General features: G+C 39.2%; 1 protein-coding gene across 7 annotated transcripts in view; it reads left to right on the top strand.

Annotated features, from left to right (window-relative positions):
* Positions 1–23,106, top strand: part of SCUBE1 (signal peptide, CUB domain and EGF like domain containing 1) — a 227,516-nt gene that overhangs the window by 136,968 nt on the left and 67,442 nt on the right. For all 7 annotated transcript variants that reach the window (XM_087766557.1, XM_087766556.1, XM_087766555.1 and 4 more), the window contains one exon: positions 12,028–12,144. In XM_087766557.1, coding sequence (XP_087622683.1) covers positions 12,028–12,144 — 117 coding nt within the window. The remainder of the gene's footprint in view (positions 1–12,027; positions 12,145–23,106) is intronic.

Below are 23,106 nucleotides of genomic sequence, written 5' to 3'. Positions count from 1 at the left end.
TGGTTTTCCATTAGAAAATTTCCAAAAGTCTTAGGTTCTTTTATTCCAATGTGAATTAAACATGGATTCTGCAGACTTCATTTTTGGTTCTCTTTCAAAATGGAATGAGAGTTACCAGGTGATCCTACTCGCAGTTTTCTGTCTCGAAGAGCAGGGAGATGGGCAAGCTAGTGTTTGTTTTCAAGTGTTCTTCCAAAACAATTAACTTCTATCACAGTTACAGCCTACCAAGGGTCACTTTAAGCCAAGAGCACCTTTCCAGTATGTACTTCAGTTCCTAGCTTTGTTGTACTGCCTCCTAGGACTCTTTCAAGTTACTTAAAATACGTCTTTATTTCTCTGAATGGCTTTTATCTGACTTAGAAATGCTCACTGTCAGAAGGCCAAGTGTGTTGCTCTGTATGCATCACAATCTTTTTGTGCTTTAATCAATAAAGCGTTTAAAACATATTATTAACAGGCATATTGCCAGAAGGATCTCTAACGCAGTTACTAACTGTGAAACCAAGACCTCACTTTAACTCTTTCTGTCAGTTCTACTTTGCTATATGAAATCATAGAAAACAGGGGGAAGAAATCCTGGAGGTCGTTCATGCATTCTCTCTCTCCCAAGGGCAGATCCTTTCACCTTGAGTTATCGTCACTTTTATTCATTGAGTTTGTGAATGGTGTGCTATTTCCTGTAAAAATCCCTTTTCTTCATTTCTTTGCTGATGATAAAGACTCTGACCTTATCCAGAATTCCTACCGGTATCTTCCATTGTTTTGCTTTTCCATTTTAAATGAAAGGATTTGTCCAAGGTTAGGAGATAATGGTCCTTTGCAACGTTCAGAGTATTTCAGTTTTTCTTAAATGTAGCCTCTCTATTTAGAAAAAGCACCACAATCACAACTTATAATGCTATTTCTAAGGGACCGGACTGGAGTCATCTGGTGCTTATAAAACACCTGATCCAATCTATCAAGTTACATTCCCTAGATATCTAGTGTTTCCTGAAGAGGAATCGAACTTTTCTGAAATGAGAGCTGCGGGATTCATGATTCCGTGCAGGATTCACCTAGTCATTTCTTCACACATTCCGTGTGTGGCAGTGCAGAATTCTCATCCTATTTTCATGCAAATAAAATTCTACCAATCATGAAATTGCAAGGAAATGAGGAGACAAGCATAACGGAGTGAAGAATTCCCCATCCTCCAAGATACCCTTTCTGTCTCACCTTCTTCATTCCCTGAACATGAAGCTCTTTCAGTTTCTCCTTCATCTGTTCACAGCTATTTGTTTCTTTCATTATACTCTTCTGAAGGCTCTTTCTCTATCTTTTCAGCATCACAGAGCATAATTTGCATGAGAATAACATAGTTCTCACTTAACTGAAAATTCAGATATTTTAGTTGCGTGCTTAGTTTCTCCTTGTGCTTGTTGGCCTTTGGGTCCCTCCTTGTACCCTGATCTCATGCCATAATACCGCATGTACTGCCGCTTGGATAAAATTCTTTTCACGGATAGCAGCAGCAGTCTTACCATGTGTTCTCTGTCTCATTGCTTTCTTACTCATACTGCATAGTCCCTCTTACTTAAAGGCAGGCTCATCTGTATAACTAACAGAATATTTTTTTAAAAATTGCCTTTCCTGAGTTAAGTTTTAATCTCTTCCGAGTTTCAGGCTTTCAGAATTTGCATCTTTTTGGTCAGAATTTGAGTGGGATTTTGAGTGGTTTTTTAGCCAATTAGATAGTCTTTGTTGTTAGGCATGGTCATGCAGTTCACCTGCATACAGCAGTGATGCCACCAGTGGTTAAAATTATTTCTGTAAGGGTCTCCTATATAACATAAATGTTAAGAGGAAGAGTGTACTATGCAAAAACCCAGTATACCTGGAATTCAGAAAGAGCTGTGTTTGGTGGAGATTGTGCTGTGATACCAACGTGAAGGAAACGGATGAGCTGTCAGCACAGGCCACCTTTGAGCCAGACTGAGCAAAGAGCGTTTTTGGGTGTGAGAGGAGATGAGATACAAGTTATGGGCTAATTTGATTCCAGATACCTTTTGTATTAAACCAAATGAGTTCAATGTTCTTTAAGGTGAGGGCGCCAGTACCACTCAGCTGAGCAGGATCTCGCCCTCCCATAGAACTGCTCTAATACCTCAGCATCATCACTGTTTTGTAACTGTAACTTAATAGTAGCTGGCACAACAGAGTACTCGTTTTGGTCCTTATGAGGGCTCCGAAATGCTACAGTGGTGCAAAGAATCATTACAGATTATGGCAATTAATGGTTTAAGATTGGGTCTTCTCAAAATAAAAACAATCCTGCGTATGTACTTTTTTCCTTCTTAAAAGAATCCCTCAATTCCTGGCAGTTTCCTTTGAAATCTTACTTAAAAAATAAACCCAGTTTAAATTTAAGATAGGACTTGCTGATATTCTGTGTGCACTATCTAGGACTGGTTCTGCAATTTCATTTCTGCTGAGACGTACTGTAAAATCTGTTGGGAATCGGTGCAGGACATAAAGCAAATGAGGACAGAATGGCAACTCTTGTAATAGCTATCAAGGTGATGAACATTAACAGGGCATTTTTCAGCTTTTCAGCATTCATACTTACAGATTGCCAGATATTTGGCTCTCTCTCACAGATATCCTTAACCTTTCCTCACTTGTTAGTTTTGCTTACATATGTAAGTTTTGCTGTCTTGTACACATAGCCTGGAGAGTCAGTTTGTGTTTCACTGCGGATTAAATACAGACAAATCAACTGATTTTTATGTGTTTAGGATAGATAAACAGGTTATCTCTTGGTTCAGATGCAGTAGCAGTTTACAACAGCTTTAGTTACAGCACATCTGCTGAGGAACAGAGATTGCTAGTAGTTTAATCCTTTTTACCACTCCAGTTGCCAGGCAATATTATTTCACAGGCACCTCATTAGCAAAAAATGGTCTAAGGTAATCCATATACCTCATAGTTATCCTGGCTATAACAGTGAGTGCTCTAAAGCTGCCATTCTGCTTGCAACCTTTAGCTTTTAGTTACATCAAGATTGACTTGTTCATGTGTCTGAGCCCTGAACTTAAGACAGTTATTCTGAGCATAAGATACTGTGTTCAGATCTTGTGCAAAATTCAGACCAAGTGTAGAAGTAGATATGATTACACTCAGCATTATTACTTATAACTTTGCTTGGGCTGTGACCTACTTGATAGGACCTGATAGCTACTCTAAATTCACAGCTGCTAAATTCCAGGCTGCTCCATCATGAATTGCTCTTTGGCTGGCATAAAAGTTGGGTCAAAATAAGCGTCTCTAATATGATACAGATTTTGGGAGCAAAGCCCAACCACCCTGTTTCTGCTGACCCCAGTGAGCTTTAGGCTACTGCAAATGAATTCCAAGTGAAAGACAGTTGAATTGCTAGTTTGCTTTAACTTGCCTTATGGTCAGTGTTATCATTTGGCCAATCATAGGAACTAGGTAGGGAAAACAAGCATTTTTTCCCCTTTCTTCTCTTCCTTTCAGCTGTACTTAGCTCTTACTATGTCAGCCTAAATGGTTTACAGAAATTTGGCAAACTTAGAAAATATTCTTTGTTTTGGGGGACTGCTATCTCTTCTCCCTTTTGTCTTAATGTCAGACATTGCCCAGATTTGTGTCTTTGGACAGCATTAAACACCTCAATGGCCTTTTAAATTTGAGAATCAGCACAAACCTGCCTCTCCATGTCTCCAACAGCAATTACCTTCAAACCAGTTACTAATTACTAATTTGTGTTAATTAGTGAGAAAAGAGGGCACCACTGCACATTTTGCAGTGTATGGATTTCACTGTCTTTGGAATTTGATGTCATAAACCTACAGATGTGACCAAACCTAATCTTTTGTTGCCTACCTGTTGCTGCAAAAAATCCTTTTCCTCTGCACAAGGCCTTAAGACAGGAGGTCAGTCTAACCTTCCTCTCTGATTCAGAGGAGACAGCAATCATTAGCTATACAGAATTTTTTCATTTCATTTCTTCCAAGAACAACTTTTTCTGTAGAAGAAGGTGCCATTGAGTGTCCCTCTCATGCTTTTCCCAAGAGACAGATGATCAAGACAGCAGCTGCTGCAAGACTTCCTTGAATGTAGGTGATTAAGACTTAAGTGGCTTTCCTCTCCATTTTCACTTGAGCCTATATATGATTTCTTTTGTTTTCACTAGAGCTGGCCACTTTTGGTCTTCTGTTAAGGTTTCTTTCCATGTTTATACACACATTATGAAAACAGCTCTTTCATTTACAGTTGTTTTCCACTCTTTCCAGTCATGATCAAGAGTTGGAAAACAAACAGGGCTTCTGGATCCTGTTGGCTGCAGACTGCCATGCTGGGTAACAGAAAATATCAGAGAATCACTTCTCTGTATCTCCAAAGGAAACACCTTGATGCTAGATGGCTTGGTTTTGCTTTCATGCCTTGTGGCTGAAAGGGTTCGTGATAGAGCTGCATATTAATCAGACAAAGGGAAGTGACATTGATCACTAGTGCAATATTTCTATACTTTTTTACACATTCTGGGCCATAACATGAAATTAAGATCATCCTCTTTCGTGCAGAGATCCACATAGCACTCCTCTGTCTTGTATCTCACTCAGGATACAGCAGCACAGGTCAACACAGTAGAAATACACTACATTGACTGGTATCTTGGTGGCCTGCAAAATGGCACAGTGACTGCAAAATAGCATTTGTGCTTTTAGGCAGTAGTAGTACAAGCCCAAGTTATATTCAGCATCTTTTTCTGAGGACTCTTTATGACTGCCACCTGGCTCAGCCTTCTTTTGTGATGGGCAGGATTACACCTTTACAGTGCAAAGAAGGTGCTTGCCTCTTTCTGAAATTACCTTCTTGCCTACCACCTGAAGAAGCTTATTTTGGTTTAGGTCTTCTTAAAAAATAGGATTGATCACTTTGTTACTTGTCCATCTCATTCCTTATACCCATGTACAGCATCTTTAGGTTTCTAAAATCTTTTTATCTTTTAAAGAGAATAATTTGAATATTTATGTTTTCTTAAGCAAATTTTTATCCCACTGAAGAGTATATCACATGTTTTAGCAGGTTGACTGAGACTGGGAAAGCAGTGTTTTGCATATAGGTGCAGGTATATGCACACATTCCAGAGGTTATGGGATTAATTTTTTTAAGTAGAACATAAAGCCAATCCAAAATGACTGACCTTGGTTAAGACAAAACAGAGACACCAACCTGTCTGTTATATAATGCTTTTTGATATTAATCCTGTTACATATTATGCTAATCTAAAGGAATTTATGAGTGGACAGAAAAGATTAAATTCTCTTATCCCTCTAAAAAGTTACATTTACAGAGGAATAAATATTATCAGGGCAAAAAGTAAATTAACAGTGGTGAGTGTCAAGTCTTGCTTTTAATTTTGGTACTATTGGTAGTAATTTCTGTACTATTAGTAGCAATTATATTTGTATGAATTTCAGAAGATCTTATGAGTATAGGAAATACTGCATCTATTTTACATGAGGAGACCAGTATATCACAAAGTTTTTTGTGAGCTCCGACACAAGTAATTTGCCAAGGGTGACATAGCAGCTTATGGGAAGCTAGGGAAGAAATTTAGGTCTCTACTTCCATGCTCCAACTTTCCAAACATGAGCATTTCCTATTGGAAATATCATAGAATCATAGAATTATAGAATATCTCAAGTTGGAAGGGACTCATAAGGATCGTTAAGTCCAAATCCCTGCTCCTCGGCGGTCTACCTAAAACTAAACCAGATGACCAAGAGCATCATTTAGATGCTCCTTGAACTCTAACAGGCTTGGTGCTGTGACCACTTCCCTGGGAAACCTGTTCCAGTGATCCACCACCCTCTCAGTGAAGAACCTTTTCCTAATCTGAACTTCCCCTAATGCAGCTCATTCCATTTCCTCATGTCCCATCGCTGGTCACCAGAGAGAGGTCAGCACCCCCCCTCCGCTGCCCGCCTTGAAGACGTTGTAGACTGCAATGAGGTCACCCCTCAGCCTTCTCTTCTCCAGGCTGAACAAGCCAAGTGACCTCAGCCGCTCCTCCTAAGTCTTGCCCTCGAGGCCTTTCACCATCTTCGTCGCCCACCTCTGGACACGCTCTAATAGTTTGATGTCCTTCTGATATTGAGGCACCCAAAACTGCACACGGTACTTGAGATGGAGCCGCACCAGTGCAGTGCAGAGCAGGATAATCACCTCCCTTGACCAGCTAGCTATACTGTGCTTGGTGCACCCCATGATACGGTTGGCCCTTTTGGCTGCCAGGGCACACTATTGACTCGTATTCAACTTGCCGTCAACCCAAACCCACAGATCTCTCTCTGCGGGGCTGCTGTCCAGCCTCTCATCCCCCCGTTTGTAGGTATAACTAGGATTACCCCGTCCCAGCTGAGGAATCCGGCACTTGCTCTTATTAAATTTCATACAGTTGGTGATTGCCCAGCTCCAGATCTCTCTGTAAGACCTCTCTACCCTCGAGGGAGTCCACAGCTCCTCCTAGTTTACTATAGATGGCAGTACTAGATGTATCAGATATGTATCGGCAGTATGTATCAGTGATATGAATGTATCAGATTCCAAAGAGATCTTGAGCTTGAATAGGATACTTGAGTAGACATGAACTGTGCCCTTGAATTTGACATGCTGCTTGCTGTGTTCATTGTACTTCCCTTGTCTCTCTTCCCCTCCAGTATTCTAGAGCAGAAATAAAGTAAAAGTGAAACTCAGATTCTTTGGTCTCTGTAGGATATGTGAATCAGTTTCACTGAATCATAGACTCATGTAAGTTGGAAGTGACCTCTGGAGGTCATCTAATACAACTTCCTGATCAAAGAAAGGGCAACTATACCAGATTGCTCAGGGCCATGTCCAGTTAAGTTTTAAATATGCCCAAGGACGTAGGTTTCACAGCTTCCCTGGGAACCCGTTCCTGTGTTTGACCACTCTCATGGTGAAAAATTTTTACTTTGTATCCAGCTGGAATTTACCATATTCTAACTTCTGTTTGTTGCCTTTTATCTTTCTACTGTGGACCTCCAAGAAAAGTCTTGTTCCATCTTCTTTACTGTCCCATTAGTTAGCTGTAGGCAGAAATAAGATCTCCTCTGAGCATTCTTTTGTTAAGGCTGAACAGCTCTCAGCTTCTCAGCCTCGTCATGTGTTCCAGCCCCTTAAACATGATTTTGGTAGACCTTCACTGAATTTTCTCTAGTATGTCCATGTCTTTCTTCCACTACAGTGCCCAGAACTGGACACAGCACTCCAGATTTTGTTACTCCAAGCACCAAATAGAGGAGTAGAGTCACTTCTCTTGATCTTCTGCTTGTTCTCTTGCTAATACAGGCCAGGATGTTGTTGGTCTATCTCTCACCACTGTGGCCATAAGGATACTATGGAAGAGCATGTCAAAAGACTTGCTAAACTTAAGGTGAACATCCACAGCTCTCCCCTTATCCACAGTGTAAGTCATGTCATTGTAGAAGGCAGTCAGGTTAATTAGGCATGATTTGCCCTCAGTAAGTCGATGCTGGCTGTTCCCAGTCATCTTGTCTTTCATGTGCTTGCAAAATGGCTTCCAGGGTGATTTGCTCCATAAACTTACAGGGGTCTGATGTGAGGCTGGCTGGCCAGTAGTTCCCCAGATCCCCCCTCTTGTCTTTCTTGATGTTTACCTTGTCCAGTCATCAGGAACCCTACCTGTCCTCATGACTTATCAAAGATTATATTGAGTGACCTCACTAAGCCATATATTACTGTATGATCTTCAGATGTATCCCTTCTAGTCCCTTAGAACTATATAAGTTTGTTCTGCTTTGCACCATATCTCAGCTCCTAAGACATTATTCTGCATCTCAGTTCAAATTGACCCAGGCTGCCAAAGTGAGTAATGAAGATTCCAAGATTGCCTGATTTTGAGCAATACCCTTAAAATCACATCATGTTCTTTTCGTCATAGAGATAAAATGAAGTCACAAAAATCGGAGGCAGATTTTGGAGACATCTGTCTTCAAGGCAGTTTTTCAATGGCTTTATGAAATAATTGGCCACTTCCAAAAAACAGATTTGAATAGAAGCTTACATTTTGAATGGTTGTGTTTACCTGGTTCATAAAAGAAGCTGCAATTTAGGTTTTCAGAAATGTTCCCAAACCATGACACGTGTTCAGAGTTTCAGGCATTTAATAGTATTCAAAACCAAATAAATCCTGTCTGGTGTCACTCTTCTTTTTAAGAAAGTGACCAGGCTGTATTGCCACCTGGTAGGGATTCCGCTTTAGTTCAAAAACTTCAGAACTAGAACCTGGAGAACTGATCTTTCACTGCTAAACCCTTGCAGACACTGAAGTGACATATTAAAGGACTGAATGCCCATGTAACTTCACCTGGTAACTTCGTCAGCATTCCTGATCCAGTGCAGAAGAACCACCAGCTCAAGCTTCTGCTTTTTAATAGGATATTTTAATATCCAGAAGCAGTGCATATCCCATAGTGCAATGGACTATTGTTAAAACAATAAATATCCTAATTGAGTAGACCATAGGTATAGCATGTTGGTAATGATTTTGGTTACTTCTTGGCTATAGATCCAGGGAGCAGATACATGAGAGATTGTTGCAGAATTAGGAGCTTACAGTAGAAAAACACAATGTAAGCCATCCCAGACTGCCTTATGTAAACAGGTGTCCTTCTCTTTAGATCCCTGTTTCTGTCTGGGAAATTCAATAAGGATGTAAGTGGGGCTGCAAACATCACTTTAAGTTCACAGTAAAGTCTAATAGTTTCAAATGATGAGCTTTATCATAATTCAGATGGAATCTAAATGTCAGTTTCATGACACTGCTTTATTTGTGTCTTCCAGTTCTTCTGCTCCCTCATCAGAACAAAAACCATCAGAAACGTGCCAAAAAGTCTGAAACAAACAAAAAAAAGAGTAATAAATATGCTGAGGTTGCCTTTCACAGAGGAAAAAAACAGTGGAAAATGGTCTGTAGGATCAATATCCCCATGAAGATCTGATCCAGATTTTGAACATCCGTTCTTTCCCTTCCATATAAGTATAGCTTCTCCAGCGTGATAGCTTGGAAATAAGTAATTTGCTTCTGCTCTTTATTTGAGATCTGAAACTTGCATTTGCATTTCAAATATATACTAAAGTTTGATAGTGGTGAGGTGAAAAATGAGTTGAAGTCATTTCTAACAAACGCAGGTGGTGATGCGCTTCAGTTTATGTTGTATATAGGCCTCAGCTATTCTGTTTGATGTAACTCGTAATACCTTTTTCCCACATTCTGCTATTCACGTTCACTTTCTTCTACCGATGTTTTCTCATGACCTTGAGTTTAAGGAATTTCATCAGTACATCTCTCCGATTATCCAAAATGTTAGAGGTACTGTCAGATGTCCTCTTGCTCACTTAGATCTTCATTCTCTTAGAGTTCGGCATGCATTAAAGTCAGAGTCACCAGAAAAGTTGAAGGGTATTTATCCTTTTTGGTTTGTTTTACTAAATCTCTGTGAAAATAAGAAAAGCTGGCTTGATTCCTTCTATTTATACATAGAAATAACTCTTGTTCACTGAATGACCCTTACCCTATAGATCCAGTCATCCATGCCATGGGAAAAAAAAATTGTTGTGTCTATTCATTTTCACTGGATGTCATCCAGAAAGCAGAAATATTACTGCTTATGTTCATCTCGTGTTGATGAACTGCAATAAAGGACTCTTCATATGCCAAAGTTAATCTGCTAACGTAAGATTTACTGCTCTTTGCAGTGCCATGCCAAACGTACATCTTCAGCACTTTTTCCCGTTTTTTTTAACCTTAACTCTTTACTCCTGGCAAATCATCCTACCATTAAACTGTACCCCAGTAAAAAGGTTTAAATTACCTGAAACTTTTTCCTTTCTCTGAAACATAAAATCATTTCATATGTTGCCGTATGAGGACAGACACACACATTCACATACGAATGGAAATGCCAGCATTGTCATTTACAGAAGAATTCTTCAAGCAGCAGTGTCAGCCTCTAAGTCTATAAAATAGTCCTTCCCAGGGGAGTAAATGAAAATCAGAACTATATTACTTAAACAGTTAGGTTCAGGTCCTGCAAATGGTACCTAAGGTGAGCAAGAACTCTGCCTGAAAATAAGGAGTTGCAGACTCAGCTCCGTTTTCAGAAAGCTGTTCCAGAAAACATGTCAATCCATTTGTTAGCAGTGCTTGCTGGCAGTTATATGCAAATCCATTCATATACTGATTGCTTTTTTTACATGATGTTATTACATAGCACACATGGCATAAAAATTTTAAAATCTGTCTAGTAGAGCATGTGTGAATGTATAGGGACGGCAGAGTTCTGTCCCATGCTGTTAGTGCATGTGTGCCCAAACCCCTTGCTTTCAGTTTGTTCCCAAGTGCCAGCAGCTTATTCCACAACTGATGTAGAGGTCTGTGCCAGTGCAAAAGGAAAAAAAAAACCAGTTACATTTTTTTCTCTTATTTTGAAGCAGTGAAGTCCCTCTAAAGGGCCAGTCTAAGTTCACCTTGAGGGCATTAGCAGAGGCTACTTTAAAATAAAAATCTTTTCATACTAGTCAATTGAAAGATAAAGCCTTTTCTGTTCTGTGTAAATAATTTTTGATCAATGTACTGTTCTATGGCAATTCCTGATTAGCATTTCCTATAGCTTATTGTCAGACCCTGTCCACAGGGTACAATTGTGACACAGACTGTGAATATTCAGCAAGAGGAGTCTGTAAATCTGAGTAGGTAATGACAAAGCCTCTTTAGGGAAAGCCAGAATGAGGTGAGCTGAGTAGAATAATGGCAGTCTTGGGGGGCAGGGGGGTATTTTAATTTAATCAAAGCCAGAGCAACTGAAAAAGATACTATTAAAAGGACTTGCTCTCTGAAGTAAATACTTTTGAGATAAATGCACAGTTCAAACTGACGTGCTAAATTGGCATCCTTACATCCACTCTATTCTCTCGATCAAAGCAAAGTTAATCATTTCACTTGCCTTTTATCTATTTTATGGATGTGTGTGTGAGTATGTGTGCGTATGTATGTGTGCGGTGTGCGCATGTGCACACACGAGTAACAGAAAATAATGGCAATGAGGGAGGGGTTTTTGCTTTTTCTGTAATGAAGTTGAAGATTTTTTTTAATGTAGTGGTACCTAATAGTCATTGCCCGCTGTTGTAAAAGCTCAGAAGTATTGCAGCTTTCTCTTGCCTGTGTTTGCCCAGCCACCCTTCTACATACTACAAGCACTGGGAAATTTCAATGACACAGCTTGGAATGGGTTCAGTGACCTCAATTATGCCCTCCCACCCACTCCAAACTCCTTTCAATTTGCAAAAAGCTTTAAGTGGACAAAACCCAGATGCCTTTTGCTTGTAGTTCAGTAAGAACAGATTGGGCATGTAGATTCTTGTCAAAGTGATATATGTAGTTCACTTTCCATTAACTCTTTCTTAACTAAGGATTTTAAATTCTCAGTTCCAGGTCTAGCACTCTGCTTTGCTTTCTACTGCTTTTTAAAGTTCATTATGCCTACAACATTATTTTAAAAAATGAACCTTAAAAAGCCTCGGCTAGACATTGACTGATAGGAAACAGACTGAATGTTTGGTTCTGCTTTTAAAGGCAATCACTTTTTTTTTCTTTTTAAACTTGTTTCATATGTAATAACCCATCCTATTGTCTAAGACAGTTCAAAAGCACTAATTAAATATAATAAATAAAAACACGAGTTCGGGGGGGGAGAAAGAAATCACAACTTGTGGAAATGATTTACCAGTCAAAACCAGTACGTGGGCCCTGATGACCTTGAGAGCTTGCTTCAGTTGGCTTGCTTAAACTTAGATTGCTTTCATAATGTTGTAATATTGCCCCAAAGAGTCGGTGCCTCTCCCCTCCCCCAGAACATTTCATTACACTCCCTTTCTCCCTCTCTCTCTCTCTCTTTCTCTTTCATTCTGCAGAAACATGTGCTGTCAATAATGGAGGCTGTGATCGGACTTGCAAGGATACCGCGACAGGGGTACGATGCAGTTGCCCGGTTGGATTTACCCTGCAGCCTGATGGGAAAACGTGCAAAGGTCAGCTTCTGTTTGCTTTGCAATGCATCATTTGCCTTCAGCAGTGCCAGTACAAGATGTAAATATTCAGTTATTTAATCAATACTTTTAAGTTAAGGCAATACTGGCATAGTGATTGCAATTGAGTTCATTAGCTATCTCCTTCCCTAATTTTTCTGTATTTACCTATTTCAATCATTTTTCTCTCTATTTATTAGAGGGTTTTATTACTGAAAAGAAATGAGATACAGAGGTCAAACTGTTTCAAACTGACCAGAGATTCAGAGGAGCAACTCTGGGCTGCAAAAAGCCTTCAGTTTCAAAGGATGCAGTTGATATCCTTGTAAAACTTGAGTCATCTAATGGTGTCTGAATTTGTCTGTTCAAAAAGCGAGTTAAAATTCTCAACCAGTACTTTGTTACCTGCAGATAATCAACTGGTTATTACTAAGTGAAGCCAAGCAAAAGATGCAGAGGTATTGCTCAACAAAACCCAGACAATTGTCCATTTCTGCCCCTTCAAAACATAAGTAGCCAGCTACAAAGGAAAACCAAAACAACATTTACTAGTGCACAAGTCTAAACCATACAGCTGATGCTCAGATTTTACTGTTCCAAAGGCAGCACAAGAACCTTGGCATTTTGTCCTTCGTGACTGTGTTAAAACTGAGGTCAGGGGAAGAGAGAACAGAAAGAGCATCTGATATGACTGTCAACATCTGTTCCCAGTTAAGGAGACAGGGACAGTTCTCAAATATCCCTGCAGAATCACACTTAATAGCACTATGCTCGTGAGTAGATTTGGGTACATGTTAGTAGGACCAGGCCCTCCACCAGCCATTTTCCCATCTTCCTATGTATTTCTTTTGAGCTCCATTGCAAGATACTTGGTGATGGACATCCAGGAGGACATCGCATATATTGTTGCCACAGAGAATACTTTTTTATGACTCAGTGACTTAGCATAAGTTGACCTAACTTGCTAAGAAACTATTGGGACTTTTTTCCTTCAAAGTAACCAGAAATGTCAGAATATCTTCAGTCCAGGGCTTGACGTTACTTAAAATAGTAAAACCCACAAAAATAAACAGAAAATGTGTGGTTTCCTCTTGCTCCAGGCTGAAAAATCCCAGTGCTTGGGCATGATCCTGTTAGTATTTATAGAAATAACAGTCCATTTGCCTGTTTATTTGAAAATAAAACATTTAAACTGCCATTGCACACAATGTTAATAGTTAAAGGTGAGCACACATCAAAAATTAGTCGTTTTAGTTCAAGCCGCATAAAAATAAATCTTCATTTTTACAGGCAGACTAGCTAAGCCATAGCAGAGCAGTAACAGTGATTCCACCGAGTGCTTAAAAAGGAGGCATTTTAATACTGTAACATACACCTAGACTTGATCATAATGTTTATTATTGAAACTGCATCATGAAAAAAAAGATTAATTCTAAATTTAGAAGTTTGACCACAGAACTAATATGAAACAATATTTATATAATAATCAAGTCTATAATTAGCGCTCCAGACAAAAAGAAATATTCAACTGATCCTCAAACCAAATACCCTAGCTCTAAGGTCTTTCACATTTTTTTTCTTTTCCCCTTTTTTACGAGAAGAAAATATAAGAAACAGAATATGTATTTTCATGATGCTGCAGATTCTTTCTTATGTTCTTAAAATAAGCAGCAACTGGAAATTAACTCACATGGTTTAACAAACCAACCAGGCCATTTCTTTTTAACCTTTATTGACATTTTATGCAATACTCTTCATCATAAAATGGTAAAATATATGTTTTGCATTTAATTTAACTGTAATGAATAATATTTATTAACGTATTGCACTGTGAGATTTCTGGGCTAGATTCTGCTTCCCTGAAGCTAAAGTAACTTCCCATTTAAATTTGTGCACAAAGGATCTTGCACTTAAACTGACCAGTGAAGCTTATTCCGTAGCTTTCGCAGGCAGCCCTTAGTCAAGACTGCTCTCTAAGATTAACATCTTCTGAGTGCAAAAGTGAGCATTTTGGTGGAGTGACATTGATGCCTTCTCGGCTCCTCTTTCTTATAGGTAAAGCCTGGAAAAGGCTGGGGTGGGGAAATTCAGTGTGCACGTATTTCTTCCTCTGAGTTCTGTAGGAAACAAAAGAAAAGAGTGATCAGCTCAAGTTTTCTCCTTTGATTTTTTTTCTCTTTACTCTCCTTGATTTGACTGGCCCACAATTTCTCATATATACAGTTCATTGTTCCCTCTAGCTGTAGCAGTACTTCTGTGTGGTATGAGCAATGGATTATCTCTTGGATGCCCTTTCAAGCGTCTTCAGGGATCATGCAGCTGTCACATCCTTTCTTGGGCAGAGTTTTCAAGTCCATCAAGTGTCACAGCATCTCCAAGTGAGGTTTTTCATAGAAGCATCAATTTAAGAGAGGTTATATTTCTAAATATGGGAGAAAGATATGCCATAATTTATTAAAGGAAAGTAGAGAGTCAGGGCATGTAAGAAAAGCTGAGAGAAGTTGGAGGGATAATTAATATATTAACCGAAAAATGCAATTGTGGGTTGAGCAAAATGATTAATGTGTTTAGGTTGAATTTAGCAAATAATGTTGACCAAAAAGCATGTCTTTATTGGAAAGTCTACAAGTTTTCAGTCCATTTTGGCATCTTCCTCCCTAAGACATTTTACATAGTGCAGCTACTATTTGAAATTATGTAGTTGCTTAGATTCAAGAGGCTTAAATAAGAAACATCTGAACTTTGAGTGCTCTGAGGTGGACATTGTGTAATTTATTAATCTGTAATTCTAGCTCACTTGCAGGTGATTTCCTCAATAGTGCGCTTTTACCATACTGGTATTTTATGGAAATCTATTGCCACTTTTCTTCCTTATTTTTTACAAGGGAATCAGGTAAATTAAAGAACATTTTTATTTTTAAATTAAAGAAATAAATAAAAATATTATTTTTCTAGATAACAAAAATTCCTAGATGGTTCTGTTCAGAAAACAGGACTAGTCTGTTTTAAGCATTTTGTAGACATGTAATGGGAAAAAGAGTTTACTGTCCAAAACGTTCACAGGTTTTTGTTTAGTAGTTTGGAATGTCATTAACTGTTTAGTACAGAAAAAAGGCAAGTATACATACAAAAGGAAAGGCAATTTTTTAAGAAAGAGTATATACAAACATGCTTTATGCAAACATGCTTTATTTACCAAAAGATGGCAAATAAACCCTATTAAATGTAACTAATTGTTCTACACTTTGTTTGCATTATCGTATTTCATATTCTGTAGTTGTATCATAAAAGCTGGGATAGATTCAGATCACAGAGTACAGAACTGAGTCGGGACTGAAACTCTGGTATTTCTCCTGGCCCTTTCCCAATGTATCAGAGAATGGAGGGTGCAGGAAAGCAATTTCCAAGGAATACAAGGGACCTACCTTCGGCAGTTTTGCCTGTCAACCTCTTTCACAGGCTCAGTGGGGAATGAGAGTTCATTGTAGCTCAAAGAATCACGCTCCTTTTGTTAATGCAGAGTGCAGTCTGGTTTATATCAAATGTCAATAAAATAGGGGAAAAAAGTGTTATGGATAAAGTTTTAACACGGAACATGTACAGGTAGCTGCATAGCCCGTAGGAAGACTACTGTAGCAGGAGATTGTTTGGGTTTCTGGAAACCAAAAAAATCTTTTTTCTCTCTGATTCTTTCTCCCTTACGTATAATATTTACCTGATCTCAGTGAAATAAGAGCAAAAGGGCTGTCTGTGGTCTAGTTAGAGGTACCTTCGGATGTATTAATGGTGGCTGGGGTAAAAATTCATTAACCTTTTGCTGTTCTTTAAAAGTCAGTCTCAAACTCAAGTCTTCCCTCAGCTGGGTTGGCACACAATGGAGAATGCTCCTCTTTTCCCTTCAGCTTTCTTATCAACTCAGCTCTTAATAAGCCAAACCATGGAGGCTTTTGTCAGCTAAGAGAAGAGGCACATCCCAGGCAGAAAGAGTTCTATATTCTCACTCTAATTAATGCTATTTAATTTCTCCTACCATTGTAACTGGGTGATCCCAGCTTGATGCTGAGTTCATTTGATGCTGTCAATTATTTTGCTACACATGACAAAACAGTGCAGTTCATTTCCTTAAATGCCTACCAAGTCATCCCGCAGAAGTCAGCTAATGCAGACAGAAAGGGAGCCAGAGGATTAAAAGACATAGTGGCCTCGGATGCTTATTGCTCATTGCCTCCTACCCACTTTTTAATATCCCCTGTATTGTGCATATCAGGGGTGATGTGGTCCCTAGCTCCCTTGCTTGTTGGTTTCTGTGCGTCCGTCCTGCTGAGTACCCTTTTCATGCATCCAGCCGTAATCTCCCCTCAGTGAGAAGATTCACCAGTTCAGCATTTTAATTATATTAAATAAAACTTATGTAGCTGATAAAGCAGGAGGCTCATTTGCAAAAAACTTCTGGGGTTCAGGAGGAGTGAAGTCAGACTAGATTAGATTTAGCACAGATTTCTGAAGATTGTTTAAATCCAGCTGCCAAACTGGATCAAACGATAAAGGGCTCGTCTGCCTGAGGGCAGCTGCAGAAGGATGGAAGACAAGCTGAGCAAGGGAGCATTCTTCTTCCAGGACTTACAGTAGAGAAGGACTGGGAATGACTGCAAAAGACATCTGAGAGAGACAGGGGCTTGCTTTGTGGGTTCTCTTAAGAAGTGAATTAGAGCAAGAGGAAGGGCCACAGGCTTCTGGCATGGTGTAAAATGTAGGACCGTGCGTCTGATGTGCTCCGTCTCTGCCTCTGGGATTTAACAAAGAAACTGTGCCCCCGAGGCACTCTTGTGCCCCAGAATAATGCAGCTTCCCAGCACCGTGCGCATAGACATAGAGGAAATGTGCAGGGTGCAGCATTTGCTGAACTCCTACAGTCAAATGGCAGAGCAAATACAATTTTTATGCAGGAGAAGAGAAGCTAAGTGGATTTCTGAGGGTTATGGAGCAAAAGCCACATCTCAAATATGGCTTTTCCGTAAACATCTATAAAGTGCCACCTAACTTTGCAGTGCCCCACAGATGTTTTGTAATAGCAAGATGTGTATTATTTTGTTTAGCTAACTTTCTGTTTTGCATCATTTTCATAGGTAAGCTTGACAGTGGGATTTTGGGGAGGTAGATACTCAGATGGCCTAGAATGCCAGTGGTTTTAGTAGCAATATGACGTTACACTGATAATCTGCCACCAGCTGTGGCTAAATACAGCAGTATTAATTCATGTGCACAAATAGATCTTTGGCAAGCCCAGGTGATCTCATGGGCATGCATTTAGGAGACAGAAAGGTCCCTGCATGTCTCCACCTGGAGATGGGGCATGTTATTTACTGTGCACCACTAAGTAAGCCCTTCTTAGCCCTCTGGCATATTGTTTAACTAGAGCAGTGTTACGCTGGGGTTATGTGACTGGATGCTGTTTAGGCAAACATTTCTTCTTCCTGCTGTCTCATTGTCATGGTTACCCAGCAATGCGGTGCGCCCTCTACCTCCTTGCCACAGGCCCCCATCCTTTTGCATTCAGATGCAGCGAAGAAATGTGGCACTTACATGCTTAAATACTCGACTGTGCTGCAGAGGGAGCATCAGAAATGCCTTAGCATTGAATGGTTTGTCCACTAACTCAACTCTCTAACCTTCCTTATCATTAAGCAATCTAGAAAAGAAGAGCAGGAGCATAGAAACTAATGAACAATTTCAGTCAAAGGACCGAAGCAAAGTTTATTGAAATACAAGGGAATTTTTGCATTGGCTTTGTTAGGTTGACATAGTAATTGCTCTTTTTTATCTTTCTTAATTGCAGCCTATTACAGCAGGAAAATGCATTTTAAATTGTTTCTGGATACAAAAAAATGAAACCCTGAAAGTGAATTAAATTTTGAAAATGGAATTGTTTCTGTGAGGAAAGAGTTTGTTACAGAATGAGTTTCAATGAAGCAAAATATGTCATGTTCTGTTAAACATGAACTGAAAGGTTTCATTAAATTAAATGTTTAAAAGTAATGCTTGACATCAGTTTGGTACAAGAATATGTCTCAGATGTTGAAGGCTTTCCTCTCTTTTCATTCAGAACACACTAACACTAAGTGAAAAGCTCACAATGAACAGCTTAGCTGGCCAATTTGGCTTCATTTCCTGGCTACAGAATATCTGTGAACAGTTATGATTTCCTCCATCATTCCATTAGTCAAAATTACTTAAAATTTGTTTTAGGTTTTTTCTCTAAATTGGATTAAATTGACTAAAACTTTTAGAATTGCATCTTGTCAGTCCCGATCAGTTAATATGAAACTGAAAACGTTTCCTCTTTTTTTAGAAAGGAAAAACAGAAGGAGTTGCAGGTTATTTTTATTGTTTATTATTAGTAAGATGCAATTGTTAATCTGGTACATCAACTGTTGGCTTGCTTGGGTTATGATACTACCTCTTTGTTTGACTGTGATTGATTGGATAAATTTCAGAGTAGTATATTTTTTTCACTGATTGCCTAAATGGGGAAGTTTTTGCAGTAAGAGTAATTACCTATGATGAACTCAGGTTTTATTTAGTTAATATCCCTGACTCAACCTGACATTTTTTTTACACACCAGTAAAAGTTTGACAGTAAAATGTATCCCTGTGCAAGATAACCTCTGTAAAATATATGCATCAGTCAAGTTTACATCAAGGCAGATAGAACTTAAGTGGCACATATGACCACACTTTTCACATCATATAAATGTCTCAGTGACTTTAGATCCAAGTCTGTAGGTTTGGAGTAGGTCTTCTGAACTAAAATTTGTCTCACCTAAGAGGCAAGTGCAAGACAGGCACAAATGAATTCATGTGAATGAACTTTTTTTATTTTTTGGTTTGGGCACTGTTCTAGTTTTCTTCCCTAGCTATAAAGAGACCTCCTTGAAAGTAGTCACCCAAATAGAGAAAGTCTTCCTCGGTTAGATTGCCACAGAAAATTCTTAGGTTTCTGTTTAAGTGAGACCATCGTTTTACCAAAGGTATACATGACTTTTTCATAAATGCATAAGAAGCATTAAAGAAGACATCACTAAAATAGCATGCTGAAAGGTAGCCTAAATTCCCTGCTGAAGGGTATAACTTCCATTTGAAGCTGCACAGCCACAGAATTTAGGTATTTAACTTCTGCATAACTTTGAGGAACGTCTTGCATTAGAATCACCAAGATACCGTCGTATAAAGCTGGAATTATGTTCCCTGTTGAATTCATTCACATACATCAGCATTGTAAATTAAAAGGAATTTAAATGGTCTCCTCAAGAGTTTAAATTTCTAGAGGTTGCTTATAGAGGCAAATCTTTTCATAGCTGCCTGACTAGTCCTACTTGAGATCAGCAGGCTACTTTCTGTGCATCTCCCATTAGCAGTATCCTTTAGTGTCATATCTGTCGTACTCCACACAGTGAAAGGGATATTGGTGCCTGCTCCACATTACATGGCGTTAGTGTCAATAGGTATTGTATTGGCACCCAGAGCAGGTCCTGGGACATATAAAAAGAGCTTTTTCCAGCTCACCTTTCTCTAGCAACATGACAATTTTTTGAAGACATGTGAAGAGATCAGTTTAGCTTCCTCCACATTAGACACATGCGGTTTTTGAGGAACATAAGCTTTATGAGCCATTAGCCACAACGAGCCATTAGCATTTTCCAGTGCTCTCTCAAAAAAAGGCAAAAAACATACATGCAAATGGGGTGAAAGAGTAAACTTAAATGAAGTAAGTTGCTGGCAGTCATCACCCCCGCTGCAGTCGAAGTGCTGCAGTACCAGCAAATGTCAGCATAAATGTCAGTCACAAGATTACAAGCAGCAGTGGGTTTTTTAAAGAGGACATCTGGCAAAGCCAGAAAGGGCAGAAACCTGCTTGTCTTATTCCCTCTTCTTCTGGTCACATTTCCTTTGGTAATTGAAGCACCTGAAATGGCCATTTACTTCTGTGGCATATCTTTAAAATAATTTATATAGTTAATAGAGCAGTTGTACTCTTGCTTTTAATACTGGTTCGTACCATTGCTGCTTGATGCTAGAGTAATTTGGTGTACAGCACATTAAATTTTGTTAACATTCTGCTGATACGGTGCCTTATATTCATAGCTTGGTTTGGAAAGTAGCATATGGAAAATGGTCCCTTAGCCTTATTCTCAGTCAAAGGTACAGTGAACAACTAGTGAGAGAAGCTTTTCTTTGCTTGCTGTGCATAAATAAAGCTATCTGGGTTGGATTGCTCTGGGATATCCCAGAGCAATAGTATGCATGTTTCTTAGAGTCTGTCAAAAGTAACTAAGGGAAAGACAGGATTACTCTTAGTAGGCTTTAATTTACTATTTTGGTATCTCCACTGGAAAAAAATGCAAAACTTTGCAAATGGAAACAGATTGAGATACGCTGAGGGCTTAGACCCTCTATGAAGAAGCTGACCCAAGCAGGTAGAACATTTAACCATGATTCCTGAGAGTGGCAAGTGATACAAGGTTTTTAGATGATCAGCCAGATACACTTCAGGCTTTTTAGGGGAATATTCCTCAGACATTTCAGAAAATTGAATGCTTGTGGGATTTCAAGTCAAGAACCTCAGAAAAAAAGGCATTGAAAATTACTATTTCATTTTTAAAATAGAGGTTGTCATCCTCAGGCCTTCATAGAGACTGCACCTTTTGTGACTCTTCCTTTGATCCCCAAAGCCAATATTGCCCCTGCCATGGATACCGAATTAGAATGTCTGTCCTCTCTTCTATGCATCAGCTCTCAGTGGTCATCAACTTTGATTTTGGACCTTGTGCCTTTTACTTCTCTCAGGAATCCCACACTGTCCCATTTTTTAGAATATGGTCAGAAGAATAGGTGACCCCAAGGAAAAATAAGCACATCAGCCTTGGTAATTCCTGATGGGGTTAGAGGTTTTACATCATACGGCTAAGCTACCTCCTGTTTGCACAAGCTTAAAGGTATATGCATTGGGAAATAACGTGGAACAGCTGACACCCTCTGAACTCATATCCTATCGCAATAACATGCTCATAAGCACATGCAAATAGTCTAATCCCAGCCTGTAGGGTATCCACTTTACTTGCCTTGAAAATACATCTGAACTGGGTTACCCATTCCACTTCCCTGCAGAGTCTGACCAGTGAGGAATAAAGTAGCTCTTTTTCATCTCAACGATAGAAACAAAATATAAGAAAAAAGTGGATGTTAATACAGTGGTGCAAAGAGGCCCGTGTTCTCCACTCACATGTGAAAGTCAATGCAGCACAAAATTCCAGTTCCTCTCTGGTTTCCTTCTACCTTCTGTGTCACTCGCTCAGAAAAACGTCCTGCTCCAGAGGAATCAGACTTCCTTGATTTTTATCAACAGCAGTCAATAGCCTGTCTGTCAAAGCCAGTTCACAAGCTGTCTGGAGTCAGGGGGCAGAATTTTAGAAGTTAGTTATTAAAGTATGTGTTGTCTTGTAACAACCTTTAAGTGTTTACTGAAGTGGTTTATTCTGAGCCATTCTTTCTCCCTGATGACTTTCTCCCTGCTTCTCATCAACTTAAACCAAGAGTAAACTTCCCAATAGTCAAATCAAGATCTAGGTTTCATAATTCATTATACAGCAACTCTACTTCCATCAGACCCCTTGCATGACTCTGCTTTCAAGCTGTAACAATTTGCCAGTGTTTGTAACTAGAAGTAAGTGCATGTTCAAATATAAACACCATTGGAGTCTGCTTCTCTGTACATGTAAGCAAAGAGCTATCAGAAAATAGAAGAGATGAGATATGATCACAAGCCACTACAGCCATGAATCAAAACAAAAAATACTTTTGCTGTCTCCATGCTGAACACAAGGCAAATACAAATCTTGTGGCTGAGGTCCATCTTCTATCCTAAAAACAAGAAAAAAAATTAGATACAGAAATCTCATATGTGTGCATGCGTAGACTGTATGACACAGAATGGAGAATGGACAGAGGACCTTCTTTGCCTTGCAAGAGAAGTTAGCCCCTAAATAAATTCATGAACATGAGACTGATGTGAAGAATGATGGTAATGAAAATGTGGATTCTCCAGTAACTAAACTATTGCTTTTAGGAGGAACAAAACTAGTCATTTTCTATATATGTGATGCACAGATTAAATGTCCAATTAAAATAGCTGAATTTTCTTTAAAATGCCTTCTGACAAACAAGTTCTGACCATTTTCCAGTGCTTTTGCATACTTAAAGCATCATGAGATCACATGCCCTTTTCAGGAAGCAAGCAGATAGCTTCTTGGTGAAGGCAGGTTTGTGTGAATCTCAAACTGCTCAAGTGGCTTGTGGAAACCAACAGGTTTTCTGGGTACATGTTGCAGCAGCAGCAAAGGATCTCCCTGTCTCTTCCCCTTCCTAACACTCCTCTTCTTCTGACAAAACCCATATAATTAAGAAAATAGAGGCATTTGTGTCATAGAGGTGACCAAAGGCAGGCTGTGGGTGATATAGGACTATGAAACAATAGATGCAGCTGCCTAACCAAAGAAAAAAGTAACAAAAACAACATCAAATGAGAGGAAAATGAGGACTTCTGTCATGAAAACAGTGGTTCTGTTCAGTGCTTGAGTACTGGCAAGAGTTTCTGAGAACACACATTGTAACCTCTTTCGGAAAGTACCGAGAAGATTGTGTTATAGTGCAACCCAGTAAATGCTTCTACAGGGAATTCTGTGGCATATGAATCAGCCATATGCATGGACTATGCTGCAGAGGTAACAGGTAGACTTGTAGTTGCTGAAAGAAGATGCAAAGGAAATTTTCTAAATGTATTTGATAGGAGTGACAAATGGAAGACTAAAGCCAAAAGGGAATATTAAATAACAGAGGCAGTTTTGAGGTTATTTTTTGTTTTGGTAGGACTTGAGCAAGATGCAAGACCATCTGTGTCCAAAAAAAACC

The sequence above is a fragment of the Nipponia nippon genome, unplaced genomic scaffold (genome assembly GCF_047370975.1).
Source record: "Nipponia nippon isolate SJK-2023a ecotype South Korea unplaced genomic scaffold, ASM4737097v1 scaffold_3, whole genome shotgun sequence".
Lineage (NCBI taxonomy): Eukaryota > Metazoa > Chordata > Aves > Pelecaniformes > Threskiornithidae > Nipponia > Nipponia nippon.
Note: the sequence above shows the minus strand (reverse complement) of the source record. Positions and strands in the feature narration are given on the sequence as shown.